The sequence below is a fragment of the Lathyrus oleraceus genome, chromosome 5, assembly GCF_024323335.1.
Source record: "Lathyrus oleraceus cultivar Zhongwan6 chromosome 5, CAAS_Psat_ZW6_1.0, whole genome shotgun sequence".
Lineage (NCBI taxonomy): Eukaryota > Viridiplantae > Streptophyta > Magnoliopsida > Fabales > Fabaceae > Lathyrus > Lathyrus oleraceus.
Window position 1 is genome coordinate 567,616,733 of NC_066583.1, and position 25,459 is coordinate 567,642,191.

At 41.9% G+C, this 25,459-nt stretch overlaps 1 protein-coding gene across 1 annotated transcript; it reads left to right on the forward strand.

Moving 5' to 3' along the window:
- The first annotated feature begins 2,658 nt into the window (after positions 1-2,658).
- Positions 2,659-18,395, forward strand: LOC127086508 (endoplasmin homolog). Its single transcript, XM_051027282.1, has 2 exons — positions 2,659-2,881; positions 17,902-18,395. The coding sequence occupies exons 1-2, from the start codon at positions 2,716-2,718 to the stop codon at positions 18,363-18,365; spliced, it is 630 nt and encodes a 209-aa protein (XP_050883239.1). The 5' UTR covers positions 2,659-2,715; the 3' UTR covers positions 18,366-18,395.
- The last annotated feature ends 7,064 nt before the right edge of the window (positions 18,396-25,459 follow it).

Here is a 25,459-nt window from a genome sequence, read left to right on the forward strand (position 1 = left end):
AATGTAGCTTCTGATCTACAAGTGAGTTCTTTAAACGAGTTATTGGGTTACATTGTCCATCAAAAGAAAGATGGAAAACTAAGCTCTCTAGCCAAGGGTTTAGGTTTCCAACTTTTATCTGAGGATATTGACATCAGTTCAGCCAATACACAACAACAATTGCATTCCGAAGTTCAATCAAATCGAATTTCAGCAGAAACTTCTCAAGAAGATCATACAGCATGATGAAGTCAAGAAATCTTCTATTGTCACTGGTGAAGAGATAAAAGCTGTGCACTCTGAAGAATCTGTTGAAGATCACAAACTTCCTAGTGCCAAAATTATTCAATCGGAAATAAATAGCCCCAGGGATGTTTCTTTTGATGGAAACAAGTTTGCAGAAGAAGAGGATGATTTTCTTGGTTTTAATGGTTCCTTTTTCTATTCTGATGGTAATTATCAGTTGCTTGAAAGGCTCACCGGTGCTTATAGAGTTCCATCTATGGTCATAGTTGACCCCTTTTAGCAGCAACCATATATCTCCTGCTAACGCCACTGCAACCCCTGTTGTGAATGTGCCAGTAACTACTGTTGAAATCAGTTGAGTCTGTATCTCCTCTATCTCTTCCTGATCGCCTCAAAAGTGGCTGAAATGTTGAAAAGAGGATTATGTCAGACGAGTCTCTTACAAAAAAAAACTGAGGAGGCAAGGATAAATGCAGAGGAAGCTTCTGCTCTTGCTGCTGCTGCGGTGAATCATAGCATGGGATCCTACCAGAAACAGTTAAACCATAACCCGATCCGTATCAACTCTCATAAACCTTGGATCACATGAAGTCCTCACATGTTAATGGCAATTAAGTTGGACTGCTCGTTTCCAGCACTCAATATCACAAAGAAACTCCCCCTAAAACCTGCAGTTGGCACACTTTACTGCAACCTGGAATCAACAGCATTTCATAAGCCAGTGTTGCACACAATAAAACCTGCTCCAGGAGCACCGACATCCTGCCCAACAATCCAAAAAAACAGTTCAGTGAAAAAAGCATAGAGTTGAAGGGTCAAGCCAAATAATATACCAAAATCAAGTTCCAAACTTCTTTCTCTTACAATGAAGCTCTTATGGAAAACTCACATGAGGCTACAACTGATTAAACTAGTCTTCTGCTGTTACGTGTTCGCTTTCAAGTCCTGCATATTTCGTTGGTTCTCTTGTCGTTTGTACGTGTAGGGTGGAATCATGGGACTGCTTGAACTTGGTGCTTGGATTTTGGAGGTTTGCACGTCGTCATTTTGAATTGGAGCTATTGTTGTTTGCAGCTGGTGTGCGTGGATATCGCGTTTGGCTTGACGGGATTGCATATATAGCTAGCCCTATAAGGCACAGAATCAGAACTGTACTTCCAGTTGCTATCAAAATAGTAGCACCTCTGCTAAGAGAAGTTCCTCTGCACTAATCTGAATAATTTAAATATCACTGTCACCAGCTGCATAGAAGTTGCAATTGTAATCACATTGTATTTTTTATCTTACCTGAAAAAAGAATAAGGAAATGCAGTGAAGTAATGAATAAGTCAGGTAAAACGGAGCCGAAGCATGTCAGATTAGAAAGAAAAATGTCTCACATCAATGTGTTTTTGTACTGTGAACCGACTGTTACGTATGCAATCTGGTTGTCTTGTAAATCCACAAGCTGCAACTGAGGGCAAATGTTGTCTCCCATTTCAAGTGTATTGTTCAAGGCATTGTGTCTTAGTTTTCTGAGAATAGTTTAAAACATAAAAAATATGGTTACTCATTCCATTGCTACTTCGATCATAGTGCTGCATCTCAGCTCTCTCAACAGAAAGAGTTCAATTTGCGAAAACCATCTTCTTGCCATTATGATTTACTTCTTTCGGGATTTTTGACGTTATTGTGTGGCCTTATTGGAATTCCTTCCGCAAATGGGGTCATACCGCGATCTCTGATGCATACGAAAAGCCTCGCAACTCTTAAACATCAGTTGCTTCGTAACAAACTCATGATAACTGCTCTCCAACACAACAAAACAAATAGAACCTGCAACAAACAACAAAGTTAGCAGCAGACACAATGTTCACAAGCTGACTTCAATTTGAAACCAATAGCATGGAAGTTCATTAAATTAACCTTCGGTTCCAATCTTGACAGTATGTTAGCAGTGGCTTATCACCCCTTTTTTGCAACTCAAACCGGCAATTCATTAGATGCTACTGAATGCCTTGCTCGTGAAACCGAACTTCCAACCATCCAACGAATTTCACCAAAGTTACAACCTGTGACCTGCAAGACAAACAATTATTCAAAAATAACCAACCTCAGGAAACTTCATACCAGCCCTGACCTATAACAAACCTGCCACAAGGTCACCAACATTCCAAATTATCTAGTCTAGCTCAAGAGATTTATGGCAGCTCTGTTATGATGACGATTGGGATTCACCTGCATACAATTCAACCCACCATTTGTCTAGTTACAGCAACTTGTATCACAGGGTGCATCAATCCTGGTATAATGGACCAACCTGGCCTACCACATCCTCCAACCAAACCCAAATATGTCCTGTAGCATGTGGAGAAAACCAACCTGGTTATGCTGCATGAACCATGACCATAGCTTGCTGCAATAATCCAGGTGAAACCATGTTAAACCAATGAAGATGAAGAAGATGCTGATAAAGGTGAAGACGAAGAAGAAAAGCCTAAAACAAAGACAATGAAGGAAACAACTTATGAGTGGGAACTTTTAAATGATGTGAAGGCTGTATGGCTGCGGAGTCCAAAGGAGGTTACAGAGGAAGAGTATACCAAATTCTACAACTCTCTTGCCAAGGATTTTAGCGGCGACAAACCTTTATCATGGAGCCACTTTACTGCTGAAGGTGATGTCGAGTTCAAAGCAGTCCTTTATGCGTCACCAAAAGCACCTCAGGACTTGTACGAAAGTTATCACAATTCAAACAAATCAAACTTGAAGTTGTATGTTAGACGAGTGTTCATTTCAGATGAATTTGATGAATTGTTGCCTAAGTATCTGAGCTTTTTGATTGGTCTTGTTGATTCAGACACTTTGCCATTGAATGTATCACGAGAAATGCTTCAACAACACAGTAGTCTGAGGACAATAAAAAAGGAAACTTATTAGGAAAGCTCTTGATATGATTCGTAAGCTTGCTGAAGAGGATCCTGATGAGTCCACTGACAAAGAAAAGAAAGGAGAGTCGTCTTCTGAAATTGATGAGAAGAGAGGTCAATACACTAAGTTCTGGAATGAATTTGGAAAATCCATTAAACTTGGTATCATGGAGGATGCCACCAACAGATCTGTTGGTATCACAGTCAGAGCTACTGCCGCAGAAGCAGATATGTTGAACCAGTCCAGTCATTGAACCTGCAGTGAACATACACAAACTCAACACCCTGAATAAAATAGACGGAACAATTGGCGATGGGATTGTTAACCTTACAAATCTCACAGTTTTGGAGCTTTACTCTAATCATTTGACAGGTTTTATTCCTAAGGATATTGGTAACCTTTTGAAATTGGAAAAGTTGCTTTTTCATGTCAACAATTTGACCGGTACGATTCCACCATCGTCGAATCACCATCATATTCACTTGCGATTCATGCATGCAGCATCATGAAGAAATGGAACGGAGTCACAAATGGATTAAGTCTATCATGAGCAATCAAATTCAAGAGAAAACTAACCGAATTGGATTGGCGATGCCGACAGGAGAAAAAGCATCACCCATAACAGGAAGTTGTCCAATCTTTAGGGTCCCTTCAAGATAATGCATCAGGAATTTCACTGCCATCTGAACCTGCAAGATCTGTTAGCTTGGATCTTTCCGAGGCACCAGCGACATCTGCAGCATTCAACATGATCCAATCCTGCAACAACCTACAAGAATCGGTTAGCACAATACCAAATAGAATTTGGCCAATTGCAGACCTCACTCACCCTGCTGCAGCAAGCCCACAAAACCCTGCATTTCAAATCATAATAGGTCAACCTGCAGGGTATTTCAATGCCAAATACATACCAATTCAGAGCAAACTCAAACCAACTCACCATGAAGCTACTAAAATTCAAGGAAGAATCATCAAACCATCCTTCAGATGTTGAAGTCAAACCAAGCTCACCATTTTTTTACTGCGGTAAAAAGGGACACATTAATCAGTCAATTTGCAAAACCTAAAGTGCAAAACCATTAACCAACAGTCAGAGGGAAAAGTCCAAAAACATCCCAAATTGGTATGAGGTCAAAGCAGAGAAGAAAGTCTGTGAAGGATACCTTTTCTTGAATCTAACATGGATAGGGCAATTCAATTTCTGAGCATCCAAAGTGCTTTGCAGAGCTACTTTTGAACACAAGGGCACCAATTTGTAACCCTAATTCACAGAGGATAAATAGAGAGCAAATCAGTAAGAGAAGGAGGAGCACAACAGAAACTGAGAGAAAAAAATCAAAAGAGAAAAAACCCTAATTTCTAAAGGTTGGAGGCGGCCACTGTTCACAGAGAAACAAGGAAACGAAAATCAAAGAGAGGACGAACCCTAAGAAAGGCGCAACGAAGGAGAAAGCGGAAGGAGGATCACGTACCTGTTCGTTCACTTCCGAGACATCCCAATCTGGTAGAACTCTTACCTTTTTTTGTTGTTCCGTACTCAGATGCATGTTTACTACTTTCCAAGCCTGATGTATCTCTGCGCGATTGGTGTTTCTTTCACATTGATGATTCTAGTTTGGACTGGGTTTAGGGTTGTGTTTTTGTCGTTTGCACTTTGTCTTCTTCGTAGTACTTAGGTTCGGTTACTGTGAGTAGGGTTTGGGGGGAATAAGCTGAGAAAGGAGAGGTTCGCCTGAGAGAGTTTGAGAGAGAGCGAGGGAGGAAGACGATGGAGACGAGCTTGCTGTTTCCATTTCCTTTTTTTCTTTTCTTCTTTTTTTAATTTTTAATTATTTCTTTTATTATTTAGTTTATTTCATTTTTAACACAAAATCAGAAAAAATATATGTTTTTATTTTCTTTTATTATTATTATTTACTTTTTATTTATTTAACTTAATTTGTTTTTAACAGAGATAATAAAACCCATAAAAATTTTTGTTTTGTTTTTTTTATTTATTTTAAATCTGTTAGCCCAGTTCATATATTGTGGTTAGTATCTCAATAGCAGATAGTATTGAGTGGTCTGGTGGAGAAGGGTAGTGTGTATATTCTTGAGTGGAGAGGGTTCAATACTCATGTGTGGAACTTTTTGCTTTTTATTTGATTTTATCTTCCTTTAGCATTTTTATTCTTTTAGTATGTTGATTAATATCTTTTTATGTTTATTACACTCATATGTTCATTTTGTTGATAATGTATAGTTGTTGTATTTTAATTTAGTTCAAAAAACCATTTTTTCAAACTATAAAAATCATACTTTTCTCGATTTAATATCGAGCCCATTTTTACACCCTTGTAAGTCGATTGCTTTTTAAGCATCGCCATCAACCTCACATAGCTTACTCTTGGGCTTTCTTACAATGAGCCGGTTCCCTTACACTTACACGTTGTTTAATGCTCATTTATTTCTTTTCTTTGATTATTTGATTTGATCACATGTTTGTTTAAATATCTTACTTGTCTGTTTAACTGTGGCCTATTTGTATGGTGTATGAGGCATATACTTATATTGCTTGATTGCCATGTCAACCCCCATTCATAAAAAATGTATCCCCCTCCCATGAAATGTATAATATTCTTTCATTCGTTATTCACCTGTTAATACAAGAATTAAAATGAACATTCGATAACCATTTCAAAACAAGATCAAAACCTCGATCCAACGTCGAGTAATCATTTTTTCAAAACCTAACAGAACCAGCACGTATTCATCCACCCTTTTGTAAGTCGATTGCTTTATGCATCGCCATCAACCTTGTAAGCCGATTGCTTTATGCATCGCCATCAACCTTGTAAGTCGACTGCTTTATGCATCGCCATCAACCTTGTAAGTCGATTGCTTCATGCATCACCATCTACCCATTTACCCCACTCCTCTCCTTGCTCCATTCGTCGATTCTTGTTCATAGGTAGGATTCCCGTATCCTTTTGTATGACAACATAGGTAGAATTCCCATATTCTTTGCATGCTAACATTAGGTAGATATTCCCATTTGTAAATCCTAAACACTTAAGTACACATTGCATGACAACTCTAGGGCAGAGCTTCCCCATTTTCTTCTAGACCTTTCCGAGCGTCTCCGATCTCGTGGCATGTAGTCCGTTATATTGCAAAGAGGTAACTGCCTAAGACTCGATTCAGCGAGCTGCGACACCTACTGCTAGGGCGTGAACACATTGCCCACTCTCTTTAGACACAACTGGTGTCCTCCTTTGTAAGTCCATGTTCATATGGCAACCCCTATGTAGGGGAACTACATAGCCCTGATCCTTGTTCCAGACGAGGTATGTAGGCAGGTGGTCGTGCGAGACCACTCCGGGCACCTTTTTTCCTTTTTTGTGTGTGTTTGTTTGACAATTGCTAGGCTCGAGTTCCCGACTCCTTGGCAATCTGTTGTTTGTTGTTCTTGTTGTGTGCTTGGAAGTTGATGTAAGTCCATCGAGTGGCATTCGGGTTCCAGTGTGGGTTTGTTGGGTTCGGATGCTGATGTAAGTCCAGTGATTGGCAGTCGGGCTCCACGTTTGCCCTTTTGTGTGTGTTTTGGTTCGGATGCTGATGTAAGTCCAGTGATTGGCAGTCGGGCTCCATGTTTGCCACCTTTTTGTGTGTAGGTGTCTTGTTTTGTTTGGCGTGCGTGAGCCGAACTACGGCAACTCTGATTCTCATGTTCAGATGAGATACGTAGGCACAAGATGCGATGTCTTGCCGAGTTTGACTAACAACTAACAACTAATCCTTGTTTCCTTTCGCCCTCGTTGCGATCCTTTCTCTCGCCCTCGTTGCGATCGAGACCTTCCCTTTCTCTTACCCTAGTTGCAATCGAGACATTTGTTCCCGTAGTTAGTTGAACTACGTTTTGCTCTGATTCTCATTCCCGATGAGATACGTAGGCATAAGACGCGACGTCTTAGCGAGCACACACCTCTTTCACCCATAGGTAGCCGAGCTACGAAGACTCTGATTCTCATATTCAGATGAGATACGTATGCAATGGATGCGATATCTGTGCGAGTCATTTTTCTCTTGTCCCTTTTAGTAAATAGTACATTAGATAAACATACACCCTTTAGACAAGAAACAACAAGAGTGGATCCCGTAGAGTACTACGGATGCGTAGGGGTGCTAATACCTTCCCTTCGCATAATCGACTCCCGAACCCAAGATTTGGTTGCGAGACCTTGTCTTTTCCTTTCCTTTCTCCAGGTTTACTTCGAGCGTTTCCTTTCCCTCCTTTGGGATAAATAACGCACGGTGGCGACTCTTCTGTCATTTTCTTTCTCGCCGGTTGTTTTTTCGCAGACCGTATTTTTCGGGTTGCGACAGCTGGCGACTCTGCTGGGGAACCGGTTCCCTAAGCGAGTCCCTCCTAGCTTTTGTAGATCTCTTGTTTGTTGGGTGTTTATTCTTTTGTACAGTTATTTATTTTCAGCATTTACCTGCTTTACCTTATTGCATTCATGTACATATGCTTGTTGTATCTGTGGGTTGTTTGTTTGTTGGGTTGGGACTGTTCTATGAGAGATAAGCCCACTACCCAGGCTTGAGTGTACACATAGGTGTTAGAGTGGATAGTCATGAGGCTTGCGTGGTATGTTGCTACGTTAAGTCGTTCATGAGACCCACATTCCAGACGAGGTTTCTGTTGGATATATTTTGTCCTATGGGTGTTCCATAACGACAGATATTCCTTTAGAAATCGTCGACTCTGGTGACCATTTCCCGAGAACTCAGTCGAGGCCTCTCCTCCGAGACGTGATTATGTTAGCTCTGGTGGGCGCATTCTCGCTGCTCAATCCGAGGACCCCGAGACTGGGAACTTGCTTTAGGATATCCTGTTGAGGGGAGTCAGCAGAGGTCTTTTATCCCGTAATAATGCCAAACCTTCAGTGGTAAACGTATTATTCTCGACTGAAGGGCTGGAGCTGATAAACTTCTGTTCTTAGAACCTACCAGTGAGGGGAGGGTTTGATCTCTACAGATACGGTTTCTGCCAGTGGTGCTGTGATGGTGACTTTGGTTCAGCCAAATTTATGGACATTTATTTCTGGACGCCGGAGGTTTGACCCTGGTATTGATCAGAGGGTTCCGTTTATTTCGGATCCCTGGGCTGAATTTGAGGGTACTCGCTCAGATAGTGATTTGGTTCCTCAAATTGGGTTCAGATGACAGTTCCCCAGATGACTTTGGGTTTCAGATGAATTGTGACTCCGAGTTCAAGCCGAAGCTTTGACCCTGTGCCTTGAGACGCACAGTCTGACCAGCCATGTTGCATCATTTGCATCATAGCATGTTTATTTTCAAAAAATAATAATGCATGAAAAAAAAAAAGTTAACTCGCATACGCATATCCTTTATCAGGATCATTCATGATAAAATAGCATCCGCATCATGCATATCATGCACATAACATCCTTGCATTGCAGACGTGTTTGGAGGGACTTCTCGCTTTGGTTCCTGACTGAGACAGGATTGCTGACCGTCGACCGCATCGTTACTCAACCAAACTCAATCATCAGAGGATTATGGACCAGGTTCAGACTGAGTTGGCTGAGATGAGGGCGAACATGGCCTAGTTTATGACAATTATGCAAGGAGTTGTTCAGGGGCAAGAGGAGCTGCGTGCCTTAGCCCAGAGACTGGAAGCCGTGATTCCACCAGTCCACCGTGCTTCACTAGTAGGTGTACCCGTTCATGAGAATGCTGTTGTCACTATTCTCGTCAATGATTATGCTTTGGGGCACCCAAAAGGGGAGAAAGTGAAACAAATGTTGTGCACCGTCGGAGGAGTGTGAACAGAGGACAGTTTCGTCAGGCCGCTGCTGTGACTATTCCAGCAACTCAACAACAATAGAGAAGACCAACTCAGCAATATCAGCATCAACAACATCGTCCTCAGCAGCAGACTTACCGGCCTCCCAATGGTAATCAAGCCAGTACGAGTAATGAGAGGAAGAAGATCATTTTTTATCCGATCCCTATGTCCTATGCAGAGCTGTATCCCTCTTTGATAGAGCGGAACTTGATTACTCCCAGAGACCCGCCGGCTATACCCGTCAACCCTCGGTGGTGGTATAGGCCTGAACAGCATTGTGTGTATCATTCGGGTGCTCCTGGTCATGATGTGGATAGTTGTTTCCAGCTAAAGATGAAGGTTCAAGACCTTGTGAGGTTAGGGATTCCGAGCTTTGAAGACTTAGGTCCCCGTGTTAATCAAGCTTGAAGACGGCAAGTCCCGGGTTGGTGATGGTTATTCTTCTGAGGTCTTCAACGAAGAGGTTTGTTCAAAAGCAGAAGTTGCTGATGCAAAGGATACTGACAGTTGTTATCCCTGGTGGGATCTATCACAAATGGGTCACTGTGGGTGTTCCTACAGCTGTTCAGAAGTCAGAGTAATAATCACTTTGTTTAAAAACCCTTCTCCCATGCCAAAAGGAGAAGTGATGACATTGTTGGCAACATTTTGTGCAATGATATTTTCATTCAAATAAATGCATGTTAAACATTTGTTTTTTCCAATTGTTTTCCTTTTTCACTTTTTACATGAAATTGGTGATCACAAAAAACCCTAAAAACAGGAATAAAAACAATCTTTTCATCTGCATAACGATTGTCTTGTTTGATTTCCAAAAAGCTTTTCATATCAAAATCATTATGCAGGTTGTTTCTTAAACCCATTGAACACAATGATCTGACGTCATCTCCCAATTGTGAATTCCCTGTATTCGAAGCGGAAGAAGATGATGTTGAAGGGATTCCTGACGAGATTTCCCGACTTCTTGAGCAAGAAAAGAAGATCACTCAGCTGTATCTCGAGAATCAGCAGAACAGCCAACTGGGGCATAAAAGAAAAAGAAAAAAGAAAATACAAAGAAAGAAGAGGGTGCAAAATCAAAAGAAATCAGAATCAAAAGAAAGAAAGAAAGAAACAAAAGAAAAAATAGCACCCTCAAAGTCCCATGTTGACTGATGCTGAATGGATTCAGAGTCACTACGACCAAGTGAATCCGATCGAAAGGAAGAGATCAATTGCCATGTGTCATGGTCAGTCATATCAGCAGAGAGTGAAAAAGCATTCAACAAGAAGGTCAAGCCTCGTGTGTTCCGAGAAGGTGACCTTGTGCTCAAGAAAGTCTTGTCTTTCGTGCCCGATTCCAGGGGCAAGTGAACTCCAAGCTATGAATGTCCATATGTTGTCAAGGGAGCCTTTTCAGGCGGTGCTTTGACACTTACAACAATGGATGAAGAAGTTCACTCGTCCTGTGAATCCAGATGCAGTCAAGAAATACTTCGCCTAAAACAAAAAAAAAGAGCAAAACAGCTCGCTAAGTCGAACACCCCAAAGGGCGACTTAGGCAAAAAGGAGCGTCTCGGTGGATTGAAAACCCGAAAGGGCGATCCAGGCAAAAGGTAGAGACATTAAAAAAAAAAAAAAAAAGAATTTGCATCCCGCTAGATTGATCACCTCACACTGGGGCAATCTAGGCAAAAATTAGGGATTTGGCAAGTAACTGCATCTTGACAAGACTGTGTTCTATATCTGTCATCCGTCAGGAATCCTCGATGCGTCGTCGACTGAAGCTCTGAATACATCGAAATTCAGAATGGTAGAGTAAGGGTCATTATGTTCAATGTAGCCCTCTCCAATATATATCACCGATTTCAAACTTGTACAGATCTATGGAGTCTCGCCCTTTGCAGACTACCATTCCATCACATCAATTTGAGCTTTTATCCAATTATTTGCACTCTTATTTGTTTCAACTCAACAAACGTTTTGCATGTTTTAATTGATAAAGTATCATTGTTTTTCAAAATAAATAATTTTTCAAAATTGTTCTCAAACTAAGTGAATATTCACAATGATGGAAGGATACTTAGGAGACCCACAGTGCTCTCCCAAGGGCGGTATGATTACCAACAGGTAAGACAATTGTTCGTATCTCGAGCATGACTGTATCTTTTCCCTGTAGAACCTCTCATGGTTTCTCCTCAGCGAGATTGCCCAGTGTAGTGTTGGTTGAAGTTGTTCATCTTCATGTCCCCGGCAGTGCAGTTTTTTTCTTCCAAGTCCCTATTAGCACCTATAGTGGGGCATCCCCAGTAGAGTGCTGTTTGAGCCCTATTGTGGGGCATCCCTAGCAAGTTTGCTGTTTGGACGCTTTTTGTGGGGCAGTCCTAGGTAGAGCATTTATTGAAGACTTCAACTTTCCTCTCTCCAGCAGAGCAGTCTTCCTCCCTCCCCCAGCATGGGTGCTATTCTTGGAAGATTCAGTATTTGGTGGATTGACATCCAGTACTCCATCATGTCCTCAGATAGATCCCCAGCGGAGTTGTTAGCATGAGGAGCTTTATTAAGGCCTATCTATCTTCATCAGAGATCTGGTTGCTTCTGAGTATCTCTGATTTCCAGCACGAGTTGTTGTGGCGCGTCCGCCAGTATGTTGAACTCTTTTCTCCGGTTATGACTAACGACCCCTCCGGAAACCTCTGGTGGCCTTCCTCCCCAGCAGGATGGTGTTGCTCCCTGATATCCCAGTCTCCAGTGGATTTTCTTGGCTCTCTGGTGACTTTGGTTTTCCCTCTGAAAGAGTGGTGCCGGATGGTTGATTCCTGGACCTGTGTGTTGAGCACGTCTGTTTGTCAGCATTCATCATACATTTTTAGGTATCATGCATACATGCATAATCATAGCATTCAGATACTCATGATGCAGCTGTTGCCGTGTATCTGTTGATGGTTGTCTCCTGCTATTTGTTGATACAGATCTCTCCAGTAGATCCTCCCTAACAGATTTGAGATCAGTGTCTCCTCAGCGAGCCTGAAGGTTACTGCCTTTCCAGTAGGGTTTGTGTTGATGTTTTTCCCTCAGTGAGATCCCCAAGCGGATCGGGTTCGGAGAAAATCATCCCCAGTAGAGATAAGAATGGGTTGCCTCCCCTAGTAGGGCAATCTCCAAGCAGTTCGGGTTCGATGGAGTGCATCCCCAGCAAGGTTTGTCTTTCCCCAGCAGGATGGAAGTTGACATGGTTATAGGATCCTCAGCACAGTTCCTGGAGTTCCCCGGTGTTGTCTCTGGAGGAGACGTGTGTTTATGCATTCATCATTTAGATAAGCATAGCATATTGCATCATTAGTGCATAGCATTTCCAGGATCATGGGGCATTGTGTAAAACAAAAAAAAACTCATGCATCAACATTGCAAACATGTCCATTAGCCCTAGACCGTGGTGACCAGCCAAGATTGGGTTGTTGGAAAGAGTTTAGCATCGCGCCATTGGATCGGCTTCAGAATTGGGTTCATCGGCATGGTTGAGAGGTTGGTGCTTTCCCAACAAGTGACTCCTTAGTTGAGTGGGTATCCCCAGCAGTGTTACTCCCCGAAGTTGGCATCATTTTGCAAGCTTGGTTCAATTCCCCTAGTATATGTGGGCGTGTCTGATCTCTCCATATAGAGTCGACCCCTTAAGCAGAAAATGTCCACCATTCCTTCTGCGCTCCCCACCGAGATACATCCTCGTGGATGACGGTTGCTTCCGTTCCCCCCCTAATGGGATGGGTTTTCCCTATTGAGTTCTTTCCTCATTAGGATGAGTCTTGATTCAGTTTGCCTTTTTTGGATCGATCCTAAATTGGCTTCTTGTTCGCTATCTCTTGTACTTCTCTGGGGCATAAATGAATGGTTGCTTACTAACCGGCACTCATTCATCTCATCCTCAGCGGAATTTTTTGGCTTCTACCAACGAACTGGTAGTTGTAAGTCCTATCTTTGTGGTTTTCTACCTACTAACTGGTAGTTGTAAAATCCCACTTTCATCCCCCTGGTGGAGTTAACCCTGTGTGCTCATCCTATCGATGACTGGTTACTTTTCCGTGGTTTTCTGCCTACTAACCGGTAGATGTAATCCCCTCTTTGTGGAATTGATAGTCTTGTCCCCTTTGGATACTTGCCCTGATCAAGCAGTATTATCCCCAGCATAGGTCTTTGGCATGCGTGTCGGCTCATTTATCACTGTTTTGTTATCTTCGCCGATGCGGATAAACATGAAGAATTTTCCGGTGTTTAGACCGAGGCGGTATTCAGACCGAAGTGGCGTTCAGGCCAATTTCCGATTTTCAGATCGAAGAAGTTTCCGACGATCAGGTCGATGTACTTATGGCATTCAGGCCAATTTTCCGGTGTTCAGACCGAGGCGGTATTCAGACCGAAGTGGCGTTCAGGCCAATTTCCGATTTACAGATCGAAGAAGTTTTCGACGATCAGGTCGATGTACTTATGGCATTCAGGCCAATTTTCCGGTGTTCAGACCGAGGCGGTATTCAGACCGAAGTGGCGTTCAGGCCAATTTCCGATTTTCAGATCGAAGAAGTTTCCGACGATCAGGTCGATGTACTTATGGCATTCAGGCCAATTTTCCGGTGTTCAGACCGAGGCGGTATTCAGACCGAAGTGGCGTTCAGGCCAATTTCCGATTTACAGATCGAAGAAGTTTCCGACGATCAGGTCGATGTACTTATGGCATTCAGGCCAATTTTCCGGTGTTCAGACCGAGGCGGTATTTAGACCGAAGTGGCGTTCAGGCCAATTTCCGATTTACAGATCGAAGAAGTTTCCGACGATCAGGTCGATGTACTTGTGGCATTCAGGCCAATTTTCCGGTGTTCAGACCGAGGCGGTATTCAGACCGAAGTGGCGTTCAGGCCAATTTCCGATTTTCAGATCGAAGAAGTTTCCGACGATCAGGTCGATGTACTTATGGCATTCAGGCCAGTTTTCCCGGTATCCAGACCGAAGTGGCATTCAGGCCAGTCTTTCCCGATTTTCAGATCGAAGAAGTTTCCGGTATCCAGACCGAAGTGGCGTTCAGGCCAGTTATTTCCGATTTCCAGATCGAAATGGTGTTCAGACCAGATTTCCGGTGATCAGACCAATATTGATACTCACATATTCCGATGCTTAGCGCGGCGTTCAGGCCATGGGTATTCCTGTGTTACCATTTATTTTGGTATCCAGGTCAACTTCATGTTTCGGTACTCAGACCGATTTTCACCATACCAGACGGATTCTACTTTTGAGATTTGCTTCTTTGACGATGCTGATAGGCATTGTTCCATGGGGATTCAGGATCAAAATCCGGGTCTTCTTAGTATTTAACCATCTCCCACTATGATCATATGAAGAACATCCTGCTTCATATTCTCTAGTTGAAGACGCTTAAATAGGGGCAACTGTCATACCCCGATTTTGCTCCTGAATTTTTTATGTTTGTTTGGCATACTTGGCCTAGCTTTGTTTTGTTTTTATGAGGATTGGTTTTGATTCAAAGTCATGGTGTTGTGATTGTGGATACATCTATGGTCTGGGTCATCTGAACAACCAAGTTTCTTGTGTTTCTAACCACTTGCCAGTCACGTTATTGGTTCATGGACACTATAACCTTATGGTCTTATTTCATGGTCTTGTTCATATACATTATCAGTCAAGTTATTTTTCAAAAGTCAAACATTCAAGCCAATTGTGAAACCAATTTCAACCATTTGTTAATCCATTTCAATTTATTTCATGTCGTTGTTTAAACCAGTACATATGTTTCCATACAAGAAAAATACAAAAAAATGACACTTTTGACCAATTGTTGACTCTGGTCAACAGTTGACTTTTTGGTCAATTTTGACCAAAGTCAACCCAAATTCATTAAACCCTAAATTTCACCATGATCATCAATACATTGTCCATTTACAAAGAAAATACCAGCAAATAAGCCATCAGAACTTCTATTTATTGATAGATCATCACACTCCTCAGAAACTAGAAAAAAGTTTGGAAGCTCTTAAAGCTCTCAGAGTGTTGGCACAACACTATCCTGTGAATCAAATGGATAGGAATAATGATAATCACAGGAAAGTTTTAATCCAAAATTATCGTGGCACAAAGAGCACATCTGATCTTCTTAGGTCAAATTTATTGATGAAAGCTCAGAAGATTAAACTGAACAAGAAGATATCTTCCATTACAATTATTAATGAGGGTAAGCAAGTTAGTGTGGATAATGTAGCTTCTGATCTACAAGTGAGTTCTTTAAACGAGTTATTGGGTTACATTGTCCATCAAAAGAAAGATGGAAAACTAAGCTCTCTAGCCAAGGGTTTAGGTTTCCAACTTTTATCTGAGGATATTGACATCAGTTCAGCCAATACACAACAACAATTGCATTCCGAAGTTCAATCAAATCGAATTTCAGCAGAAACTTCTCAAGAAGATCATACAGCATGATGAAGTCAAGAAATCTTCTATTGTCACTGGTGAAGAGATAAAAGCTGTGCACTCTGAAGAATCTGTTGAAGATCACAAACTTCCTAGTGCCAAAATTATTCAATCGGAAATAAATAGCCCCAGGGATGTTTCTTTTGATGGAAACAAGTTTGCAGAAGAAGAGGATGATTTTCTTGGTTTTAATGGTTCCTTTTTCTATTCTGATGGTAATTATCAGTTGCTTGAAAGGCTCACCGGTGCTTATAGAGTTCCATCTATGGTCATAGTTGACCCTTTTAGCAGCAACCATATATCTCCTGCTAACGCCACTGCAACCCCTGTTGTGAATGTGCCAGTAACTACTGTTGAAATCAGTTGAGTCTGTATCTCCTCTATCTCTTCCTGATCGCCTCAAAAGTGGCTGAAATGTTGAAAAGAGGATTATGTCAGACGAGTCTCTTACAAAAAAAAACTGAGGAGGCAAGGATAAATGCAGAGGAAGCTTCTGCTCTTGCTGCTGCTGCGGTGAATCATAGCATGGGATCCTACCAGAAACAGTTAAACCATAACCCGATCCGTATCAACTCTCATAAACCTTGGATCACATGAAGTCCTCACATGTTAATGGCAATTAAGTTGGACTGCTCGTTTCCAGCACTCAATATCACAAAGAAACTCCCCCTAAAACCTGCAGTTGGCACACTTTACTGCAACCTGGAATCAACAGCATTTCATAAGCCAGTGTTGCACACAATAAAACCTGCTCCAGGAGCACCGACATCCTGCCCAACAATCCAAAAAAACAGTTCAGTGAAAAAAGCATAGAGTTGAAGGGTCAAGCCAAATAATATACCAAAATCAAGTTCCAAACTTCTTTCTCTTACAATGAAGCTCTTATGGAAAACTCACATGAGGCTACAACTGATTAAACTAGTCTTCTGCTGTTACGTGTTCGCTTTCAAGTCCTGCATATTTCGTTGGTTCTCTTGTCGTTTGTACGTGTAGGGTGGAATCATGGGACTGCTTGAACTTGGTGCTTGGATTTTGGAGGTTTGCACGTCGTCATTTTGAATTGGAGCTATTGTTGTTTGCAGCTGGTGTGCGTGGATATCGCGTTTGGCTTGACGGGATTGCATATATAGCTAGCCCTATAAGGCACAGAATCAGAACTGTACTTCCAGTTGCTATCAAAATAGTAGCACCTCTGCTAAGAGAAGTTCCTCTGCACTAATCTGAATAATTTAAATATCACTGTCACCAGCTGCATAGAAGTTGCAATTGTAATCACATTGTATTTTTTATCTTACCTGAAAAAAGAATAAGGAAATGCAGTGAAGTAATGAATAAGTCAGGTAAAACGGAGCCGAAGCATGTCAGATTAGAAAGAAAAATGTCTCACATCAATGTGTTTTTGTACTGTGAACCGACTGTTACGTATGCAATCTGGTTGTCTTGTAAATCCACAAGCTGCAACTGAGGGCAAATGTTGTCTCCCATTTCAAGTGTATTGTTCAAGGCATTGTGTCTTAGTTTTCTGCGAATAGTTTAAAACATAAAAAATATGGTTACTCATTCCATTGCTACTTCGATCATAGTGCTGCATCTCAGCTCTCTCAACAGAAAGAGTTCAATTTGCGAAAACCATCTTCTTGCCATTATGATTTACTTCTTTCGGGATTTTTGACGTTATTGTGTGGCCTTATTGGAATTCCTTCCGCAAATGGGGTCATACCGCGATCTCTGATGCATACGAAAAGCCTCGCAACTCTTAAACATCAGTTGCTTCGTAACAAACTCATGATAACTGCTCTCCAACACAACAAAACAAATAGAACCTGCAACAAACAACAAAGTTAGCAGCAGACACAATGTTCACAAGCTGACTTCAATTTGAAACCAATAGCATGGAAGTTCATTAAATTAACCTTCGGTTCCAATCTTGACAGTATGTTAGCAGTGGCTTATCACCCTTTTTTGCAACTCAAACCGGCAATTCATTAGATGCTACTGAATGCCTTGCTCGTGAAACCGAACTTCCAACCATCCAACGAATTTCACCAAAGTTACAACCTGTGACCTGCAAGACAAACAATTATTCAAAAACAACCAACCTCAGGAAACTTCATACCAGCCCTGACCTATAACAAACCTGCCACAAGGTCACCAAAATTCCAAATTATCTAGTCTAGCTCAAGAGATTTATGGCAGCTCAGTTATGATGACGATTGGGATTCACCTGCATACAATTCAACCCACCATTTGTCTAGTTACAGCAGCTTGTATCATAGGGTGCATCAATCCTGGTATAATGGACCAACCTGGCCTACCACATCCTCCAACCAAACCCAAATATGTCCTGTAGCATGTGGAGAAAACCAACCTGGTTATGCTGCATGAACCATGACCATAGCTTGCTGCAATAATCCAGGTGAAACCATGTTAAACCAATGAAGATGAAGAAGATGCTGATAAAGGTGAAGACGAAGAAGAAAAGCCTAAAACAAAGACAATGAAGGAAACAACTTATGAGTGGGAACTTTTAAATGATGTGAAGGCTGTATGGCTGCGGAGTCCAAAGGAGGTTACAGAGGAAGAGTATACCAAATTCTACAACTCTCTTGCCAAGGATTTTAGCGGCGACAAACCTTTATCATGGAGCCACTTTACTGCTGAAGGTGATGTCGAGTTCAAAGCAGTCCTTTATGCGTCACCAAAAGCACCTCAGGACTTGTACGAAAGTTATCACAATTCAAACAAATCAAACTTGAAGTTGTATGTTAGACGAGTGTTCATTTCAGATGAATTTGATGAATTGTTGCCTAAGTATCTGAGCTTTTTGATTGGTCTTGTTGATTCAGACACTTTGCCATTGAATGTATCACGAGAAATGCTTCAACAACACAGTAGTCTGAGGACAATAAAAAAGGAAACTTATTAGGAAAGCTCTTGATATGATTCGTAAGCTTGCTGAAGAGGATCCTGATGAGTCCACTGACAAAGAAAAGAAAGGAGAGTCGTCTTCTGAAATTGATGAGAAGAGAGGTCAATACACTAAGTTCTGGAATGAATTTGGAAAATCCATTAAACTTGGTATCATGGAGGATGCCACCAACAGATCTGTTGGTATCACAGTCAGAGCTACTGCCGCAGAAGCAGATATGTTGAACCAGTCCAGTCATTGAACCTGCAGTGAACATACACAAACTCAACACCCTGAATAAAATAGACGGAACAATTGGCGATGGGATTGTTAACCTTACAAATCTCACAGTTTTGGAGCTTTACTCTAATCATTTGACAGGTTTTATTCCTAAGGATATTGGTAACCTTTTGAAATTGGAAAAGTTGCTTTTTCATGTCAACAATTTGACCGGTACGATTCCACCATCGTCGAATCACCATCATATTCACTTGCGATTCATGCATGCAGCATCATGAAGAAATGGAACGGAGTCACAAATGGATTAAGTCTATCATGAGCAATCAAATTCAAGAGAAAACTAACCGAATTGGATTGGCGATGCCGACAGGAGAAAAAGCATCACCCATAACAGGAAGTTGTCCAATCTTTAGGGTCCCTTCAAGATAATGCATCAGGAATTTCACTGCCATCTGAACCTGCAAGATCTGTTAGCTTGGATCTTTCCGAGGCACCAGCGACATCTGCAGCATTCAACATGATCCAATCCTGCAACAACCTACAAGAATCGGTTAGCACAATACCAAATAGAATTTGGCCAATTGCAGACCTCACTCACCCTGCTGCAGCAAGCCCACAAAACCCTGCATTTCAAATCATAATAGGTCAACCTGCAGGGTATTTCAATGCCAAATACATACCAATTCAGAGCAAACTCAAACCAACTCACCATGAAGCTACTAAAATTCAAGGAAGAATCATCAAACCATCCTTCAGATGTTGAAGTCAAACCAAGCTCACCATTTTTTTACTGCGGTAAAAAGGGACACATTAATCAGTCAATTTGCAAAACCTAAAGTGCAAAACCATTAACCAACAGTCAGAGGGAAAAGTCCAAAAACATCCCAAATTGGTATGAGGTCAAAGCAGAGAAGAAAGTCTGTGAAGGATACCTTTTCTTGAATCTAACATGGATAGGGCAATTCAATTTCTGAGCATCCAAAGTGCTTTGCAGAGCTACTTTTGAACACAAGGGCACCAATTTGTAACCCTAATTCACAGAGGATAAATAGAGAGCAAATCAGTAAGAGAAGGAGGAGCACAACAGAAACTGAGAGAAAAAAAATCAAAAGAGAAAAAACCCTAATTTCTAAAGGTTGGAGGCGGCCACTGTTCACAGAGAAACAAGGAAACGAAAATCAAAGAGAGGACGAACCCTAAGAAAGGCGCAACGAAGGAGAAAGCGGAAGGAGGATCACGTACCTGTTCGTTCACTTCCGAGACATCCTAATCTGGTAGAACTCTTACCTTTTTTTGTTGTTCCGTACTCAGATGCATGTTTACTACTTTCCAAGCCTGATGTATCTCTGCGCGATTGGTGTTTCTTTCACATTGATGATTCTAGTTTGGACTGGGTTTAGGGTTGTGTTTTTGTCGTTTGCACTTTGTCTTCTTCGTAGTACTTAGGTTCGGTTACTGTGAGTAGGGTTTGGGGGGAATAAGCTGAGAAAGGAGAGGTTCGCCTGAGAGAGTTTGAGAGAGAGCGAGGGAGGAAGACGATGGAGACGAGCTTGCTGTTTCCATTTCCTTTTTTTTCTTTTCTTCTTTTTTTTAATTTTTAATTATTTCTTTTATTATTTAGTTTATTTCATTTTTAACACAAAATCAGAAAAATTATATGTTTTTATTTTCTTTTATTATTATTATTTACTTTTTATTTATTTAACTTAATTTGTTTTTAACAGAGATAATAAAACCCATAAAAATTTTTGTTTTGTTTTTTTTATTTATTTTAAATCTGTTAGCCCAGTTCATATATTTGTGTTAGTATCTCAATAGCAGATAGTATTGAGTGGTCTGGTGGAGAAGGGTAGTGTGTATATTCTTGAGTGGAGAGGGTTCAATACTCATGTGTGGAACTTTTTGCTTTTTATTTGATTTTATCTTCCTTTAGCATTTTTTATTCTTTTAGTATGTTGATTAATATCTTTTTATGTTTATTACACTCATATGTTCATTTTGTTGATAATGTATAGTTGTTGTATTTTAATTTAGTTCAAAAAACCATTTTTTCAAACTATAAAAATCATACTTTTCTCGATTTAATATCGAGCCCATTTTTACACCCTTGTAAGTCGATTGCTTTTTAAGCATCGCCATCAACCTCACATAGCTTACTCTTGGGCTTTCTTACAATGAGCCGGTTCCCTTACACTTACACGTTGTTTAATGCTCATTTATTTCTTTTCTTTGATTATTTGATTTGATCACATGTTTGTTTAAATATCTTACTTGTCTGTTTAACTGTGGCCTATTTGTATGGTGTATGAGGCATATACTTATATTGCTTGATTGCCATGTCAACCCCCATTCATAAAAAATGTATCCCCCTCCCATGAAATGTATAATATTCTTTCATTCGTTATTCACCTGTTAATACAAGAATTAAAATGAACATTCGATAACCATTTCAAAACAAGATCAAAACCTCGATCCAACGTCGAGTAATCATTTTTTCAAAACCTAACAGAACCAGCACGTATTCATCCACCCTTTTGTAAGTCGATTGCTTTATGCATCGCCATCAACCTTGTAAGCCGATTGCTTTATGCATCGCCATCAACCTTGTAAGTCGACTGCTTTATGCATCGCCATCAACCTTGTAAGTCGATTGCTTCATGCATCACCATCTACCCATTTACCCCACTCCTCTCCTTGCTCCATTCGTCGATTCTTGTTCATAGGTAGGATTCCCGTATCCTTTTGTATGACAACATAGGTAGAATTCCCATATTCTTTGCATGCTAACATTAGGTAGATATTCCCATTTGTAAATCCTAAACACTTAAGTACACATTGCATGACAACTCTAGGGCAGAGCTTCCCCATTTTCTTCTAGACCTTTCCGAGCGTCTCCGATCTCGTGGCATGTAGTCCGTTCTATTGCAAAGAGGTAACTGCCTAAGACTCGATTCAGCGAGCTGCGACACCTACTGCTAGGGCGTGAACACATTGCCCACTCTCTTTAGACACAACTGGTGTCCTCCTTTGTAAGTCCATGTTCATATGGCAACCCCTATGTAGGGGAACTACATAGCCCTGATCCTTGTTCCAGACGAGGTATGTAGGCAGGTGGTCGTGCGAGACCACTCCGGGCACCTTTTTTCCTTTTTTGTGTGTGTTTGTTTGACAATTGCTAGGCTCGAGTTCCCGACTCCTTGGCAATCTGTTGTTTGTTGTTCTTGTTGTGTGCTTGGAAGTTGATGTAAGTCCATCGAGTGGCATTCGGGTTCCAGTGTGGGTTTGTTGGGTTCGGATGCTGATGTAAGTCCAGTGATTGGCAGTCGGGCTCCACGTTTGCCCTTTTGTGTGTGTTTTGGTTCGGATGCTGATGTAAGTCCAGTGATTGGCAGTCGGGCTCCATGTTTGCCACCTTTTTGTGTGTAGGTGTCTTGTTTTGTTTGGCGTGCGTGAGCCGAACTACGGCAACTCTGATTCTCATGTTCAGATGAGATACGTAGGCACAAGATGCGATGTCTTGCCGAGTTTGACTAACAACTAACAACTAATCCTTGTTTCCTTTCGCCCTCGTTGCGATCTTTTCTCTCGCCCTCGTTGCGATCGAGACCTTCCCTTTCTCTTACCCTAGTTGCAATCGAGACATTTGTTCCCGTAGTTAGCTGAACTACGTTTTGCTCTGATTCTCATTCCCGATGAGATACGTAGGCATAAGACGCGACGTCTTAGCGAGCACACACCTCTTTCACCCATAGGTAGCCGAGCTACGAAGACTCTGATTCTCATATTCAGATGAGATACGTATGCAATGGATGCGATATCTGTGCGAGTCATTTTTCTCTTGTCCCTTTTAGTAAATAGTACATTAGATAAACATACACCCTTTAGACAAGAAACAACAAGAGTGGATCCCGTAGAGTACTACGGATGCGTAGGGGTGCTAATACCTTCCCTTCGCATAATCGACTCCCGAACCCAAGATTTGGTTGCGAGACCTTGTCTTTTCCTTTCCTTTCTCCAGGTTTACTTCGAGCGTTTCCTTTCCCTCCTTTGGGATAAATAACGCACGGTGGCGACTCTTCTGTCATTTTCTTTCTCGCCGGTTGTTTTTTCGCAGACCGTATTTTTCGGGTTGCGACAGAGGAGAATGCTGATTTCTCTAACCCTGAGGATGATGATGAAGAGTATGAGAATGAGCAATACTCTCCAAGAGATGATAAGTATAAATTGCTGGAGGAACGCATGCTAGCCGTGGAGGGTCAGAAGACACCTGGTCTGGATTTCGAAAGCTTGGGTCTGGTCTTCGATGTGACCATTCCTCGCAGATTCAAAATCCCCACTTTCACTAAGTACGACGGTGCGTCTTGTCCTCAGATGCATCTAAGGGCTTATGTGAGAAAGATCCAGCCGCATACCACTGATAAGAAACTGTGGATCCATTTTTTCCAAGAAAGTCTGTCTGGCACTCAGTTGGAATGGTATTATCAGCTCGAGAGCTCTGACATCCGCACCTGGACTGATTTAGCAACGGCTTTCTATAAGCAGTACCAGTACAATTCTGAATTAGCACCTACTCGGCTACAGTTGCAGAATATGGCTATGGGATCTAAAGAAAGCTTGAAAGAGTATGCTCAGAAATGGAGAGATTTGGCTGGCAGGGTCAAACCCCCTATGACTGACCGAGAATTAGTAGACCTGTTCATGGGTACCCTGACTGGCCCATTCTACAGCCACCTACTGGGGAGTTCTTCATCAGGTTTCACTGAACTTATACTGACAGGTGAACGGGTGGAGAGCGGCATCCGAAGTGGAAAGTTACCGGAAGCTACTTCTACAAGCAGTAAGAAGTCCTATCATGGGAAGAATGAATCGAACGCTGTGTATGGTCAAAAGAATCATAATAAGAAAAAAAATGTGACCATGCCATTGGAGCAGTGACGATCGCAGCCCCGCCAGCTCAAAACTTCCAGCAAAGACAAGACAGACCAAGAAGGCAGTTTACCAAGCTCAATATGACTTTAGCACAAGCACTACAAAGCATGCTGAAGGTAAATTTGATCACTCTCAGAGGTCCTCCTGCAAATGTCAACGCTGCTTCGCCTCGTTACAATCTCAATGCCAGGTGTGCATATCACTCCGATAGCCCCGGGCATGATACAAACGATTGTTGGCTGTTAAAGAATAAAATTCAGGACATGATCGACGCTGGGGAAATTGAGTTCGAGCCTCCGGAGACTCCTAATGTCATCACTGCTCCTATGCCTAATCATGACAAGGCTGTTAATGCTCTCGATGACGATTCTCTCATTACTACTGTAGCGGATTTGACATCTCCTCTCCCGATCATAAAGAAGAATTTATTGCAAGCTGGTTTATTTCCAGGTTGTACTGAAGATTGCAACCTCTGCATACTCTGGCCCGAAGACTGTTTGAAATTGAAGAATGGTATTCAACGGCTGATGGACGATCATACAATTCTCTTTGAAAGGGTTTCTAAGACGGAAAACCCTGTTGAAGAAATATCTGTGATTGGAAGGTCCAAAGTTCCAGTGAAGATTACTGCTATCAGAGTACCTGTGAAGATTATCGCCGAGCCCAGAGTAGCTCCCCTGATCATTACTGCACCTGGCCCGATCCCGTATTCCTCAAGCAAAGTTATTCCATGGAATTATGGCGGTGATGTTTACATCCATGGCGTAAAGCAAGTTGATAATGCTGCTAATACTAGTGGCATTGTTGGGACTAGTAAAATTACTCGAAGCGGAAGGATCTTCTCTCCAGAAATCTCACCTCCTGTCCTTGAAACTCGAGGAAAGGAACCAGTCAATCCTTCTCAGTCAGAGACACCGGTCGAAGTTACTCCCGAAGATGTTGCCAAACAAGAAATGGAAGAAGTGCTGAAAATCATTCGCAAGAGTGATTTTGATGTTGTAGAACAGTTGGGGCATACCCCGTCTAAGATCTCGATGTTATCCTTGCTGTTATCTTCTGAATCTCATGCCAATGCATTGATAAAATTCTTGAAGACTGCTCATGTGCCTCAGGAAACATCTGTCGATCAGTTCGAAAATTATGTTGCTCACTTGGCTGTTGACAATGGCCTAGGCTTTTCCGATGCTGACCTGACACCAGCAGGAAAGAACCACAACAAGGCTCTGCATATCTCCATTGAGTGTAAGGGGATCACCTTGTCTCATGTGTTGATCGATAATGGCTCTTCGTTGAATGTGTTACCGGAAGCCGTGCTCGATAAACTTGACTACAAGAGCGTTGAATTGAAGCCTAGTGACATTGTGGTGCGTGCTTACGATGGTGCAAAGAGTGTTGTCCACGGTGAAGTTGTTCTCCCTATCAAGATAGGACCTCAGGTCTTCAACACTACCTTTCATGTAATGAACATTCGCCCCGCCTATTCCTGCTTGCTGGGACGCCCTTGGATTCATGGGGCAGGTGCTGTAGCTTCGTCTCTCCATCAAAAGCTGAGATATCCAATAGAGGGAAAGATTGTCACTGTGTGTGGGGAAGAAGAATACATTGTCAGTAGTGTGCATACCTTCAGATATGTCGAGATGGATGGTGAATTCTTCGAGACTCCGTCTCAGTCATTTGAAGTGGTTCCTCCGCCTAGTCCTGTCCTTAAGCCAACTCCCCTGGTTATTCGAGCTCCTTCTGCCATGGTTTCCCTGAAGGACGCTCAAGCTGTGGTTGAAGATGGTGGCTGTACTGGCTGGGGTCAACTGATCAACATACCCTACAAGTCTGATAAATCTGGTCTGGGATTTAGCTCTGAGAAGGTGGTCAAAGATCAAATCAATGCTGTAGAAGATGCTGACAGTGATTGCGACCTGGATAGCTGGATCTTCCCAACAATTGGC